The following is a 16,124-nucleotide window of genomic DNA, read 5'->3' as shown; positions in this document are numbered from 1 at the left end:
TCAAAGGCCAACACACGTTATTAGTAAAACTCCAGCTTCAATCAGTGGGGACTGGGGTTTCTGGGTATAATGCAAGTAGCATAGAAAAAAGGAAGCTCACAATGATTAGGGAAAAGATTGATATTTGTATACACATGAAGATTACGTATTATGAAATAATATTTAATAAATAACAATGAATATATTATATATAATAAATATTATTACATATTTATTACATAATATTGCTAAATAATATTAAACACATTTAAATTATCTATGTGTACATACTTCTCCAAATTTCTTCTTTTTTTGCTAATAAACCCTCAGCTAAGATCACATCAGGTGCCAAGGTTACAATATTAGCAATCACCTTGGAAGTCAGAGCACAGAAATGACCCCCCAGCTGGGCTGTTCCCTGGGACGAGGTTTTCCTTTTCCCCAGATCAAGCAGCTGCAGAGACTCTCAGGCACTCAGGGACCCTGCCAGGCTTTTCCCTATCTCACCCGGGAAGGGGGCTACAGGACAGCCCTGGGGCATGTGCATGGTGGGTGGCAGCAGCAGAGGCAGGAGTAACGCCTGTGTCCTGCTGGATGGAAAATGAGGGGGTAGACCCTGGCCCCCAAGGACCACCTGTGGAGTGAACCTGAGATTCTCAAACTGTGTTCTCCATCCTCGGCTCCTCCATTGCGACCAAATGAGGCTGGGCAGTGCCTTCAGTGACCTCAGCCCCAGCAGCGGGAGTCTGGGATAAACGCCACGGTTGTCTCAAAGGACCGTTCGACTTCCATCTCACAGAACTGATGCACCTTCCTTGCAGACAGTTGCTAATTGGTTTTCGACTGATGGCCGGTGTTTACGTAGCAAGAATCAGAACCGCAATAATAACGATTCAACATCGACTAGGCGACTGTGCGCAGCGCTGGACAAGACACGGATGTAAACAGATGCTCCCTGCCTGCTCAGCTTGGTACCCAAATAATAAGGACAGACATGAAGGGCTTGGGAAAGGCATGAAGATTCATGAAGTTCAGGATAGGTGGTAAGAGAAATAAGCATTTCGCGTTGGGTTGAATTTCTTCGTGCATTTTGGGGGCATTTTGTGCTCCATGATTGGGCTTCTGGAAAGAGCGAGTCTAGGGAAGGAATCTGAAGGTGGGTACGATTGGCTAGAATTTGAACTCCATAACTGCGACTCTAATTCTGCAATCAGCTCGAGGCTCTGTTGCCTGCTCTTGCCACGGAAAAGCTATGCAGCACAAAGCCAAGCCGGATCCGAAGTGGGTTAGGGTATTATGTAAGCCCTTGGCGGGAGGGGAGATGGTCTTCTACGTGTGTTCCTTTTGCAGCAGCGGCGGCAGCGGCGGCGGCGGCAGCAGCGAGTGGCTCAGGTTGATTTAGAATACGGATGACAGTGGCCTGGCGCGAGCCCACGGCTGACGAAAGCTGCTTATCCCGCTCGGTTTCCATGGCGACGGGCGCGAGCAGCGGCGGCGGCGGCGGCGGCGGCGGCGGCGGCGGGGCTGTCAGCGAGCGCGGCGGCGGCGGTCGCGCGTCCGCGGGGGTCTGCAGGAGGAAGGAGGAGGCCGGGGCCCGGACCCTCGCGGCAGACATGGACTTGCATTGTGATTGTGCTGCCGAAACTCCGGCCGCCGAGCAGCCGTCGGGGAAGATTAATAAAGCTGCTTTCAAATTATTCAAGAAGAGGAAATCGGGTGGCACCATGCCCAGCATATTTGGGGTCAAAAACAAAGGGGATGGGAAAGGCTCGGGCTCGACGGGAATGGTGAGGAGCAGGACCCACGACGGGCTGGCCGAGGTGGTGGTGCTGGAGAGCAGCAGGAAGGAGGAGCCGCGCGGCGGGGGCGACGGGGGCGGCGGCGGGGGCAGCGGCGGCGGGGCTCGGCCGAACCCGGGTCCCCCCAGGGCTGCCGTGCCCGGCGTGGGCTCCCTGGCCAACAGCTCGGTGGCGAAGTCACACAGCTTCTTCTCCCTTTTGAAGAAGAACGGGCGATCCGAAAATGGCAAAGGGGAGCAGGCAGATGCAAGCAAGGCTGGCGGCAAACAAAAGAGGGGGCTGAAAGGGCTCTTCAGCAGTATGCGCTGGCACAAGAAGGACAAGCGGGCCAAGGAGGAGGACAAGGGGGAGCGCGCGGGGGCGCCGGGCGGCCGCGTCCTGGTCCTGCCGGGGTCGCTCACCGCCAGCCTGGAGTGCGTCAAGGAGGAAACGCCCCGACCCGCCAGCGAGCCGGAGGAGCCCCGCCAGGACGCCCCGCGGGGCCCAGCAGGTGAGCCCGGAGGGGGAGAGCCGGCGCCGGCCGAAGTGCGGACCCGCCGAGAGGCCGAGAGCCCCGGGGTCCCTCACGCCGAAAGCGCCCGGGGAGAGGACGCCGCGGGGCATCGGCGCGCCGACACGCCCGGGGCACCCCCCGAGCTGGGCGCTGCGGAGGCCCAGACGGCAGAGGATGCTTCCAGGACAGGTGACGTTCCGATAAAGACCGTCCCCCCTGTCGACTCCGAGTGCGGCAGCGGCCGAGCGTCTGCCGTCCCCGACCCCTCCTCTGTCGACCCACCCTCAGACCCATCGGCCGATCGTATTTGTTTGATGTTTTCTGACGTGACTTCACTGAAAAGCTTTGACTCTCTTACAGGCTGTGGAGATATTATTGCAGACCAAGAGGACGAGGCAGGTCCCAGCTGTGACAAGCATGCCCCCGGGCCAGGCAAGCCAGTTCTCTCTAAAAAGAACCCCAGCGTGGTGGCCTACCAAGGAGGAGGGGAGGAGATGGCCAGCCCGGATGAGGTGGACGACACCTATCTCCAGGAATTCTGGGACATGCTGTCCCAGACTGAGGACCAAGGACAAGGGCCCCAAGAGGGAGCGGCTAAGGCAGCAGCAGCAGCACTGGAGACCAAGGTGGTACCTGAGACCTCCAAAGATGCCAGGTGTGCAGAAGGGGCCAAGGACGTGTCCTTGGTCAAGCGCAGGAGGCTCAACCGGATTCCCATTGAGCTCCAGCCGAAGGAGGAGCCTCAGCACCCGGAGAAGGAGCAGCAGGAAGGAGTCCCCAACAGTGACGAGGGCTACTGGGATTCCACCACCCCTGGCCCAGAGGAAGACGGCACCAACAGTGGGAAAAAGGCGGGCATCCCCCGGGACAGCTACAGTGGCGACGCCCTCTACGATCTCTACGCTGATCCCGACGCGAGCCCGGCAGCCCTTCCCGCCAACGAGGAGACGTCCTGCGTGTCCCGGTTAAAGCCTGTGTCTCCAGGCACCATCACCTGTCCCCTGCGAACACCAGGCAGTTTGCTGAAGGACTCGAAGATCCCTATCAGCATCAAGCACCTCGCGAACCTTCCATCCAGCCATCCCGTAGTGCACCAGCAACCAGCCAGGAGTGAGATGCCCAGAACAAAAATCCCCGTTTCCAAAGTGCTGGTCCGCAGGGTCAGCAACCGGGGCTTAGCTGGGACCACCATCCGCGCAGCGGCGTGCCACGACAGTGCCAAAAAGTTGTGAGGTCTCCGAGGCCAAGGTGGATGGACCACATGTCAAGGAATACAACTTTCCCTGGAAATCACTAAAATAAGTTTTGTTTCCCCTAAAGAAAGGCTTTTAGGACGTCCCTGCTGCAGAGCCTGGACTGAGGAGGTCTTTGTGCCGCCAGTAGGGGCAGGATCCACCCGAGAGGGGGAGCTACACATGGGATTCTCCTCTCAAGATAAGTCCCTGAGAATTCTTTTCAAGCACTTTTTCTTTTTTACCTTTTTAAAAATCTTTTTTCTTTCTTTTTTTCTTTGATGCACTGAACACTCAGAGGCCACCTTTACTTGCCTTTGCAGAAAACAGGACATAATCAAACCTAGGTAAGCACCATGCCGTGATATTTGGCTGCCGTGGTCCACAGAGCCTGGAGGAACCACTGGGAGGACCAGAGGGGCCCTCCTCTTCCCTGATGCTTTCCTTCCTACCTTATTTTCCTTTTCCTTTCCAGGAAAAAAACGACCCTTTGTTGTATCACTGTGTGGGAAACACCTACAAAGGTGAAAGAGCCAGGTATTTACCTGAGGAGCAGGAGGGGGATCATTGATGGGCAGAAAACTTGCCTTCTTTCAGTTGCTAGGTATGCAAACAGGTAAATACCGACCACTAGGACAACAAGGGAGAGTCTGGGTTGGTTGGTTTAGATCATTCCTTTGGCGAGAAATAAAAAGCTCAGCAGAGCACGTTTTTCCCTTTTTTTTTTTTTTTTTCCACCCAGTGCAGAAATCAGGATCAGGGAAAGATTTCACTAAATGCCAATAGCCACAGTATTTTAGCATTTATAAACTCTGTAACCTTTTCATGTGTAGATAATGCATATTTTACAGTTTATTCAGCTGTTAACATTTTATAATCTGTCAGTAACCTCAAGTCTAAAATCTGGTTTTATAGCTAGATATGGTAACTGTCCCCAAACCATTGATGTTCTTTTATGTGCTGTGACCAGAAGCAGTTCTGTTTTGTTTTATATGGGTTCTCTGGCTCTCAATGCAGAAAAAAAGATCTATTGTGTTGATGTGTCAGAGGAATGGTTCTGCCTTGTCTTGGGTAAGGGTCTATTCGTTTCTCACCCCCAACCCTGGTGTTCAGAAATTTGACCTTGGTTATAAAAATTTTGGATTCAACCATTCCTCAATATGGGGAGTCCAAAATGAGGAACACGTAAAGAAAAACAATAGAAAACTATAGTTTTTCATGTTATCGGACTTTTGCTTTATAGACTTGTATCTGAGACAGATATGTTCAGAATATGACACTGGCAAGCTTACGTATCCTAAACACTTTATGCCAAGATTTTTTTGAAAAGTGGTTGACTTCGACACATATTTTCTATTATTTTAGATAAAACACTTATTTCAGAAAGGGTTACCGTATGCCTACTTGGAGTGATACACTGAACCAGTGCCTAAAATGCTATTAGTGCCCCATGATTATATCACATCCTCTTTGAAATGCACTTCAGTGTATTTAATCAGAAGACCGGGGCCTCTGCTGGGAGGTGCCTCACAGTCTCAGGAAGGTTAGACACATTCAAGGGGAATTACACGCATGTAAATGCCATAAGCCCTTCTATGTAACTCTAGTTTTCCAGAGAGATTGCCCTAATAACCAACTGATACTACCTTTGCTTTTAAAGTTTCTTCTCTGTTTTATAAAAGAAAGAATAAAGCAAGTTGAGTATATGAAAACCTATTTTAATAATATGGAGGAAGTAAGAAAATGAGCAGGCGTCAAAGGAAAACAGATTTGAGCCAGTAGCACAAAGCAGGTTGTTCCTCATTTTAAATTTATAATGATTTGATTAGAAGAGGTGGTAGAGATTTGCTGAGTTTCTTTATTAGTCAGATTACTGGCTTTTATTGCTTTGTGTCAGATCCTTAATGTTATTACAAAGTAATGTTTTAATGTTGAATTTTCTTATGTCGGTAGATGAAGTCCTGTACTCAGACAGAAGCACTCTGAATACACCACCAGGAACTCATACAGTAACTCACACTTACACGTGCCCATGCACTCAGCTGTGCACAAACCAACAGACAAAGGCAGCTACTGTAAACCCAGAAATATTTTAGAAATTATTTCTGTCTTTAGAAAAGCAATTTAAATTTGATTTAACACTGATAGTACTATTTAGACTCAAAATACATTCATTTTTCCCTAGTGAATGGAAAGAACATAAATTTTATTCCTAGCTATAAAACAAAGGATCTTTATTTTCTTCTTGCACACTTTCCTGCAAGGGTTATTTTCTTCTCTGCATGGATTCTTGACAAAGTTATATTAGTTCATTTGTTCAATTGTACAGGAAAGTTAAGAGTATCTGAAGTACTAATGAGAATATTGTAATAGTACAAGCGGTCTATTTACTTGTTTTGTAAGCACTGGAACAAACTATTTTTGCTTTCACAGCTTGGGGACTTATTTCTGCATTTACACCACTATGCTGTGTCTTCTTTTCTAAGTAAAGGAAAATGTCAGCCAAGTTTATTTTACTTTCTCCTTCCTGTCAACCGGTTAGACAAGATTTAAAATGTTTTCTTTTATAATTCTTTTCTTCATATATTTCCCACGTTTTTTATTCTATATCTTTAAGAATTCCACCCACACCAGTCAAATGAAGAATTCAGGCAACGAATTAAAGGGCCTCAATCGCTTGATGGGAAATCCGGGCCAATGCAAGAAGAGTGTGTCTTAATCTTTTCCAACCACAGACAAGGGATAAAGTTGCTTTTTTGTGCCAAGGGCTACTTTCATTTACGTTTGTGAAGACTCTCTTTTAGAATTTTAATAGATTTACATTCCAATTATTAATGCATTATCTAATTTGGCCCTATTTGCTGATATTTTTAGGGAAAGGATTGGATATGGGCTGATGACAAACTTTCCTGTGTATATATGATTCTGAAATACTTGGTTGATTAAGTCGCTTTAGGCAAAGAGCTGGCCAGTGTAGAGAGGAAAAGTCAAATCAATTGTTGGCCCTGAATTTATCGGTCAGTTCAATAGCTCTGCATGAAGACAGCCTGGCTTTAAAACCTCCATCGCACAGACGATGTTTCCTGACCCACTCTGCTTCAGCACCAATGGCGGTTGATGCTTTTAATCTTCCATTAGCACCAACTGGGAGAAATTTTACCACAGCATTTTTAATAATTGCAGGAGGAAATAGATTTTTATTATTTCCCCTAATAAACAATGGAATATAGAACATTAGGAACTTCCTTTAGATACATTTCCACAAATTATCTGCCAATTAAAATACAAAGTGTTGAATATCTGTGAAAATGATGCCTTTCTGAGTGTAAAGGGTTTACTCAGTCTCAGAAGTAGTTTTCAAGTATTTGCACTTAAATGAATATTCAAATAACCCTTTGCTTACACAGTTGTCAAGGTAAAGAGACTGTATTAGGTATCAAGATTTCTTTGACTGAACTTTCTGAGTTTTCATTATTTACATCTTTGTCAGGTTAAGTTTTGGAGACTTTTTACTGTCCACTTCTTTTGGAGAGATTGGGTAATGTGCTCGTGGTCCTCTCCCTTTGTCTCCATGCTGTTGGCTTAGTGCCCTTGGATAGCAGTACTGGGACCCTTGTCGCGATGGTAGTGTGTTTTGACACTTCTTAGTGGAACGTCTTTCCTGCTTGTAGTTGTACCAGACTTCTCTCCTGAAGTGTGACTATCTGGGCTTGGCCCCTGGGCCTGGCTTCCGCTGAGAAACGTTCCAATACATTCACATATACTTCACCCCCCCTTGTCATTCTTAATAAATTAATTCAAGAATTTTATTCTCTTAAACAAAGGAAAAGCATTGCTGTAGCCTCTTACCACTCCTGATGACCTGAGAATGCTCAGTTAAAAGTACCTGGGTGAAATAAGAGGAGAAACCCAAATACCTTGGCCTAACCCCCCTTCCCTCCCCCTTCTCTAGGCAGACCAAGGGATGAACACACTTCTCATTTGTGTACACTCTGCCTTAGGAATTTTGAATTTGTTATCCACAAATATTTATAAAACAGTTTGAGACCAAAAGGCTAGTATGGCGGACTGGTATTTTCTATGTAGCCATGTGGGGAAGCAAGAGGCAAGCTTTTACCTCCTAAAAAGAAGCAGGCTACAATATTGTCAGGTGGTAGGCAAGTGTGGTCCTTTCTTAAGGGCAGTCATTGACACTGTGACCCGTCTTGCTCTGAGGATGTTCTGACGGCTGTTGTGGATTGCTTCTCAGAGCCTTTTCACTGTGATGATGATTTAAACAATAGCCACTTATAAAGAAAGTTATTATCTCACTGCAGATAGTGTCTTCAAGGAGTCATTCAGAATGCTAGTTTCATGATTATGGAAAGGAGTTCCTTCTCAAACTGGAAAAGGAAAGATTGAACCAGTCACAAAGACTCCAGATCTGAAACTGGGCACATTTTATGACTGCTATTTACTTTAATTCAATGCAACCCATATTCCTGGGGCATACACTGTACCTAAATCTTAAGAAAAGCCCATTCAGTTTGGAGCTCACACATAGCTGTGTTGTAATTGGACTTTCTTAATATTTTTTAAAACCATCTTGATTTTATTTTATCTATCTTTGTTTTGTTGCTTATAGTTTGTGGGGTGGAGCAGAATGGCTGAGGTTGAACACGGGCGATGTGGATTAAGCCACACAAATTCCTCTAAAAATAATAATTATCATAACAATGATTAACATTTATCGAAGACTTAGTAAGTTCCAGTGATTGCTAGGAGCGTTACAAATATTTACTTAGTCCTCTTAACAGCCATGCGAGTTAGGCAAAATCTCCCTAATATGCCATCTTTAATTCACCTTTTTTGTTTGTCTCCATCCCATTCCATCTCTCTCTCTCTTTTCCCCTAGTCTTTGCAGCAGGGATGGAGAATCTTTAGTGACTCATGGTAGTAGGGAAGCTAAGAACTGCTTAATATCTTTCAGCAGAAGCAAAGCTAACCTATGTCAGAAGCTGAAAATGGTATTGTGTCCAAGACGGTGGTGCTCCCATTGCTCACAGGGAAACCGGCCACTGTCGCACAGTTAATAGGCTAACAATCTGCCTTCCTTTGGAGGCTCCTCTCTTTCTTGGGATTAACTTCAAACGTGTGGACAGAAATCTCTTCTGCTGTCATGGAAGCACTTCTTCCCTGCTGGGATGTCAGTCATTCCAAGCACCCTTCACTTGTTGCTTTTCCAACTTCAGCCCAGTCTAAGCTTGTTCTGGGTGTTCTGTGTTATTGTTTGAATAGGAGCAGCCTGGGGAATCCCTGGCCTGGATACATTTCTGAGCCTCAGACATAAGCTCCTGTCTCTTTCAAAAGTAGCGCATCCTATGTTCTGTCTACAGCCGTTGAATCCTGGCCTATCTTTTCTGATTCATTAATTCGTTCAACTAATATTTGTCGAATAGCTACAAATCAGTCACCATGAATCTGAGTACTTTATATTAAATTAAAATTAATGTATTAAGGTAAAATCCTGTGTGTTTACGCCGTGCCGGGATGACGCTGTGTACTTGCCTTTGCGTTGCTCTCTCCGCTGTTCACAAGAACCGTGCAAGGTGGGTGTTGGCTCCACTCTACAGAGGAAGAAAATGATGCTCACAAAGGTGAAATACCTTGTCCAAAGTCACCCATTTAATAAGAACGGACAGAATTTAAACCAGAAGTCTAACTCTGTAGCTCATGCTTTAATTATAATCCTTTTTTGGCCGTAGGATTCAATCTTTGCGTAACTTGTTTTACGTAACAAACTGATCAAAGTTCTGAAATGCAAGAGCCAAACCAGATTTTTGATTGTGGATACCGTTAAAACCATGACAAGTTTAGTCAAAGGTGAACTTGGTTTTTTTAAGAAAAATTGCTTGATGGCTTTTATATGTGCAAGTCTAGAAGGTAGATCTCGGAGTCTAGCAGGTTTTTTTTCTCACCTGGGCCAGTCAAAATTTTGGACCATATTCACCAATTATTTTAGAGTTACATACTGGCAGGTCTACATACGGATTTTATAATCTGATGACGCTTTGTCAATAAGAAAACCAAAAGCAGTTTCGGGAGTGAACTCAACAGATTGCTGTCTGAGTTTTCTTCCACTCTGATTCTCCTGAGATGCCACTCTCAGCATTTAGGGAAAATCCGTTTGAAATTGCATCACGGTCACAATTAATGAGGTTATTTTACTAACACGTGGGCTGCCTACACTTGGTAAAATGCTTTTTTAATGAATTCTACATTTCATTTTAATGGGAGGTAATAGAAGATTTCAATAACAGATGGTCATTCTACTGAATTGTAAACTGGGGTAATTTTTGGAAATTATTCGGTGATTGGGTAGAGTAACTCTCTGTTCTATGTGAGAAGATCCATTTTTAATAAGTTACTGGTTATTGGAGACATATTAAACTTTCCCACATACCTACCGAATCACTTGGTAACTCAAGCTGAAATACTAAAAATATCGGGTCAAATTGCATAGGGACATAGAGTAGACACACAGTAAATACTCGTTAACATGTCATGAGTGGCCCCAGGTAGCCTGAAGGAATCAGTGAACCTTCTCGAATATCTGCATTACAACCATTTATCCCCCACTACACAGTTACGTCTAGATAAAGGAGGAGAAACTCTAACCAAGTAATATTTAACATTTTTATTGCTTCCAGGATAAATTTAACTGGATGTGGAGGACCTGATAGTGGTAGCTTTATCAAGAATATCAGGGAGAATGGTTTTGATGCTACAGGAAAAGTCAATTCTTGTCCTTTTCACTTGACTCCAGCTATCTACCAGGCTCATTGCTAACTGCAGGTTTTGCCCAAGATATTTATATGTAATATCTCAGTGTAATACAGGAAATTGCAGGTTATTTGAAAACAATGATAAAGAAAACCCAAATGAGAGACTCCCTTTCTATAATTAATTTTCCTGAGAGTCAGGCATGTCTTTGAGGACAAGCTTTTGGCTGTATTATTTTTGTGCACAGGAGGAAAATTGTTAGTAGGTTTATATATATTATTTTTATAATAGAATGTTAAACTCCCCCAAAACATCAAAAATTGTCTTCTAGAACTACTCTATGTTTTTGAAACTTGTTTTAACAAAGGATTCTAAATAGCAATAGGGTCTTTTCTCCTTTCTCCACTCCAATGGTTTAATGGGGTAGATGAACCAATGTTTATATTTTTAAACCTGTAAATATTTTATTTTGGGTATTTTGTATATTTGTTGATATAATTCCATTTTGTGCATATGTATCATTGTGCATGTTGCCGTTTTTGATAGTCACTCTTAATGAATGTAAGAAGCTTGGACTAATAGCACTTTTCTTGTTTCATTCAAACATCTTAAATTGAAAATACGACACTGCCATTTTAACTGTTGTGTTTAAGTCAGTCAATAAATTTCGTTGCTCCTTTACATTTAAAGTGATTTCCATTGGTTGTTATTTTTCCAGGATGAATTTTATTTCCATCTTCTTCAATTTTTAGAAGGTATACTAATGATGATGATAATGATGATGCAGTGTGTGTGTGTGTGTGTGTATGTGTGGTTGGTGAAAATACCAATGGGGAGGCCCTTATTTCTTTCCACACTTTGTAAACAAGTGAAAAATTATTGTTTGGTTTGGGCAGTTGCCTTTTGAAAAGCTTATTTGTTATTCTGACTCTGCTCTGATTTCTGAGCCTTTTACTCAGAAAATCTCCATTCCTTGTAAGCCCATGTGAGGCCAGCCAATCGCTGTGGCTGTTAGGAACCAGCCAATTAGAGTCTTTCTAAAGAGTTGTTTTCTGTTTTTACTTTGCTTTGTTTTGGGGGGTGTGTTTTCATTTCATATGTCTCATAGTTCAAATCCATCGTATTTTGAAACTCAATCTGAAGAATAATGAGGTTGTACCATTTTATGCTTAAAAAATAAGGATTAAAGAGTGCATAAATTGTTTTGAAGCGTACCTCCCTTAAAATAAGCTTGTTCACACTGCAATTGCTTACATTTCTCTCTCTCTCTTTTTTTTTTAATGCTTTTCTTGTGAGGAAGATTGACTCTGAGCTAACATGTACTGCCAGCCTTCCCTCTTTTTTTTTTCCTCCTCACATCCCTGGTACATAGCTGTATATCCTAGATGTCAGTCACTCTAGTTCTTCTGTGTGGGATGCTGCCACAGCATGGCCTGATGAGCAGCGTGTAGGTCTGAGCCCAGGATCCGAACCTGTGTACCCCGGGCTGCTGAAGCAGAATGCACAAACTTAACCACTACACCATGGGGCCAGCCCCCACATTTCTCTTATATAACAGGAAAAATTCATACTTATCTGTAGAACATGATGAGGATAAACTTCTAAAAGGAGATCTGATTTGTCACAGTAAATAGTCATCAGCAGAATCACAAATAGTGACATAAGAAATGCACAACCCTCCACACTCTTTCTGCTCTTCCTCCCCTTTCTCCCAGCCCCTTGGTCTTCCCTTGTCTTCTTTTCTTTTCTTAGAGTTAACATAGAAGTCATCTCAAAATAACTTAACCCAGTCTCCCATTCACGAGGCGAGGAGGAAACTAAAGCTCAGAGCTTCTGGGAGACTGACCCTGAAGTCTTTGAGGTAGGAAGCTGTGGTAAAAAGAGACCAAGATTGGGAACCAAACGGAATCTGGGTTCGAGTTCTGGTTTGGACACTTATGAGCTCTGTGAGTCCAGGCAATCTCCTTAACTTCTGTGAGCCAGCTTCTCCTTAGCTTCTGTGAGTTTCCTCCTCTACAGAATGAGGATAAGGAGATTTAATTTATAGGGTAGTTGTACCATTATTAACTATCAAAGAGATAGGTGTCTAAGATATAGTATATTTTTTGTATATGCTAACTTAGCTACTTTTGTTAAAAAAAAAGAGACATAAAAATTAAAACTTGATGGGTTGGACTTGAAATATTCTTGAACAGAGAACTTGCTTTGATGTAAGGTAGCGATCAATATGGACTTCTCAGACAGGGGTGGACTTCTAGAGTGGTGAAGCACGCTTATATAAAAATGGGAGCAGGGGCAATCTTGAGTGTGTTATTCTGAGATACAAAAGCCTACATATGGTTAGGAGAGATGGGGGAAAACCCTAGTCTTTGTGGAAGAAGTCAAGGGTAGTAGCTGAGTTAGTTGGGGAGTTGGCAGCAAAAAGAGCAAAGATCAGACACAGTGGTGGTCAAATCAGAATGGAGCTTACTCCCCAGACACCTAACATTGGGTCATCAGACACAGTGTGACCATAATGGAAGGCAGAGAGCTGTGTGGTTTAGTACAGTGGAAAGAAATCAGTGGTGCATTTAACCTGAAAAAAATTTAACTATATGGGCTTGAGAGATAGAAAATAATTTAAGCGAGAGAGCAATTTCTTCTGCCATTTCAAGCAACGAATGAGCAAGGCTTGTGTTCTGAATTGGCCTCAGTTCCTGAACACTTGTCACAGAATGGGCATCCCTCTGCCCTGAGTGGGAAGTGAGATTCTGGAACTTAATGGTAACACTGTTTTCATACAATATGGCACCCAAACTCAGAGCAATGACATCTAGTGCTGGGTCAGAGAAACACCACCTATTGTGACACTGAGGCCACACTGGGCATACTGATGGATGGATGTCAGTCTCCAATGTGGGCTTTCACAGGGGAGTTTGAAAAGTATACGTAATTTTCACCTTTTATGCTATTTTCACTCTGTGGAGAACTTCAAGCTAAAAGTTTAGAGTCCTGAGGAAGCAACTGTGAACCAAAGAGGGGTGAAAACATGTATGTCAGAAGGAAGAGTTTAATGTCAAAAATCTAAAGCAAGAGAACAAAGCAATGGAAAACCGTTCCATCTATGCTTTGAACCCGCAGACTCCTGCACACTCTAGGATACGTTAGGCACCCATGAACAAGCAGCAGTGTTGGGTGACAAGTAATGCGATGGGAAAAGGGATATTCCCAGGAAAGAATAGAAGCATGGGCCAAAGCCAGGGCCCTGGGCTGCAGGCACGTCCTTTTCTCCTTGCTATTCCCAGGTGTAGGCAGCAAAGTGTGTATTCATGTTGGATCAGGGCGTGGGTCCCCATTTCAGATCAGTCCTTTTATATTTTTCTGGCTTCTAGGTCTAAGATTTGAGAGGTTGGTTTCCCTAAGATCCTTACACCCCATATTCTGGGTAAAGTGACCCAGAGTCACTTTAAAATTTTAAAATGCACATTTTAATAACTTATGGATCAAAGAATAAATGAGGATAAATATTAGAAAACAATTAGAAGTGCATAACTATGAAGCAATATATTAAAACATGAAGGTACTTTGGATGGTTGTTCTCAGTGCCAGAAGCTGCCTCTGTGTCGGCTCTGTTGTTCAGTGTGTGTAGGCACTTTTTGGAGGACTTTGGTTCTCTTGGGCAGCTAAGGGACAACTCTTGCCAGGTGCTCAAGTGCTCCCAGGTCCGACGTCACAGTCTTGTTGCAGCTTTCCATATAATGAAAAAGTCATATCCATTATATGAGATGGTAAATGGATTTGTGCCATTTGTTTCGGCTCCACAAATATTGAGTACTTAATGTGTTGGGTTCTGTGCGAAGCATGGCGGGTGTCGGTGAGATACAACACTGGCCCCTCTGCTAAGGCCACTTAAATATCCCAATAAACTCCATGTGTGCAAATCTCTGTCTTGGTGTCATTTCCTGGGAAACTCCAACCTCAGATATTATTATTTCCATTTTCCAATGTAAAAGTGAGGCTTAGAGATCTTAAGTGTTTCTGGCAATACAGAAGGTTAGATAGAGTTAAAAAAATTTTCTTGACAGAACACTTAAAAATGCCAGACAAGATTAATTTTTATTTCTTTAAATGCATAGTTGAGTTATCAAGGAAGGGAGGCCAGTAACCCCTAGATGTAACTACTGATGCTTAGAGGCCCAGAACTTTGGGTTCGATGGCCGGAGAATGGGCTGGGGAGCATAGAGGAGTTAGTGAAATCCACAATCAGAGGGGAAGGACTGTTGTGTTGGTCTTTGTTGGTCATTGAAAGATGAAGCGGCACAAAATCAGTAATGATAAAGATTTGAGCAACACATTTGGACATCTATATAAACCTGGACCAAACAATTAAAGAATGTACATGCTTTTCAAGTGCAAACAAAACATTTATGAAAACTGACTACATCCTAAGCCATAAAGCATGTCTTAACACATTTCAAAAAATCACTTCCATGCAGAACAGGTTTTTTCCCTATAATACAACATGCCAGAAATTAGTAGCAAAAAGATAGCTAAAACCACTCCATACATTTGGGAAAATTTTAAAGTGCACCTTTTAATAATTTACGGATCAAAGAATAAATGAGGATAAATATTAGAAAACAATTAGAAGTGCATAATTATGAAACTATATTAAAACATGAAATATGGCTAAAGGTTAGAAGGAATTTTACAGCCTCAAATGCTTAGATTAAAAAGATAAAAAGGTGAGATTAATGAGTTAATAATCCATTTTAACCAATTATAAGAAATTAGAAAAAGAATAACAGAATAAACCCATAGAAAGTATGATTAAGAAGTAACATAGATAAGAGCAGAAAGTAGTGAGACAGAAAACAAAGATACTTTAAAGTGGATCAACAAAGACAAAAATTGATTCTCTTGAAAAACATCTAATATTATTTATTAAGAAAAAATAGACAGATGATATAAGTAAGGTTCAGAATGAGAAGATGGGCATAACTACAGTTACGGCAGACATAAGAAGATAAAGAATGCCATAAATAAAGTCATGCCAATGTCGATGCAAATAATCCATAACCAACCTATAAATCAGAATTGGGGTGAGTTTATTATGAGTCAGAGTGAGGATTATAACCCAGGAAGGGCTTAGAAGGCGTTGCAGAGAAGCTTGGGTTTCAGTCTTATATCTGAAGTATAGTCTTATATTTTTTTAGAACAAAGAAGATACATTAAACACACCCAGGATACATTTTCAAAGAGGTATTCAGTTGCAAATTAGCAAGTCAACATGACCCTGGTGCCAGGAAAGGGACTAATCTGGAGCATTACCAATAGGGTGTTACCAACAGGGCATAGGAGGGGAAGTATGCATTCTTTATCTCAAGAGAGTGCATTCCTTACTTTAATGGATAAGCGGATGTGCAATGTATATTTGATAGGCCATAAGTCAGGCTTTCTAGTTCAAGCCGAATCAGTTTTGAACTCGAATAGCTACCCCATGTAACTCAATATGTGCAAATCTCTTGTCACCAATAAGTTTTAAAATTTAGACAAAATATCCATATTCCAAAAATAAATAAATAAATTGCCAATGTGACTTGAAGAAATAGCTAACCTAAAAAGTCCTAAAACCATTAGAGACATTGAGTTGGTAGTTGAAACTCTCCCTCCTTTTCCAAACAAAACAAAACAGTAAAACCAGATGGCAGAACTAGCGTTCTACCAAACAGCTAACGACCAGGTAACTCCCATCTAACACAGCCTCTTCAAGAGAAAGAGGACATGTTCCCCAGTGCATTGTGTGAGGTTAGCAAGAAAGGAAAATTACAGACCTATCTCTATCATGAAATTCAACATTTCCGTATAAGCCATTAGAAA

The 16,124-nt window shown here is 42.8% G+C and overlaps 1 protein-coding gene across 4 annotated transcripts; it reads left to right on the top strand.

Moving 5' to 3' along the window:
* Positions 1 to 482: 482 nt before the first annotated feature.
* Positions 483 to 10,954, top strand: AMER2 (APC membrane recruitment protein 2). Of its 4 annotated transcripts, XR_011427911.1 has the most exons (3): positions 489 to 2,268; positions 2,632 to 3,850; positions 3,979 to 10,954. XR_011427911.1 is itself a non-coding variant. In XM_023621402.2 (2 exons), exon 2 carries the CDS (start codon positions 1,389 to 1,391, stop codon positions 3,501 to 3,503), a length of 2,115 nt encoding a protein of 704 aa, XP_023477170.2. In that variant the 5' UTR covers positions 483 to 1,022; positions 1,330 to 1,388; the 3' UTR covers positions 3,504 to 10,954. The 4 variants fall into 4 exon arrangements, 2 of the variants coding, with proteins under 2 accessions (XP_023477170.2, XP_023477172.2); XR_002800959.2 differs by having other exon boundaries at positions 483 to 3,850; XM_023621402.2 differs by having other exon boundaries at positions 483 to 1,022; positions 1,330 to 10,954.
* The last annotated feature ends 5,170 nt before the right edge of the window (positions 10,955 to 16,124 follow it).

The sequence above is a fragment of the Equus caballus genome, chromosome 17 (assembly GCF_041296265.1).
Source record: "Equus caballus isolate H_3958 breed thoroughbred chromosome 17, TB-T2T, whole genome shotgun sequence".
NCBI classification, from domain to species: domain Eukaryota; kingdom Metazoa; phylum Chordata; class Mammalia; order Perissodactyla; family Equidae; genus Equus; species Equus caballus.
The sequence above is the reverse complement of the archived record's forward strand: the minus strand, read 5'-3'. Positions and strand labels throughout refer to the sequence as shown.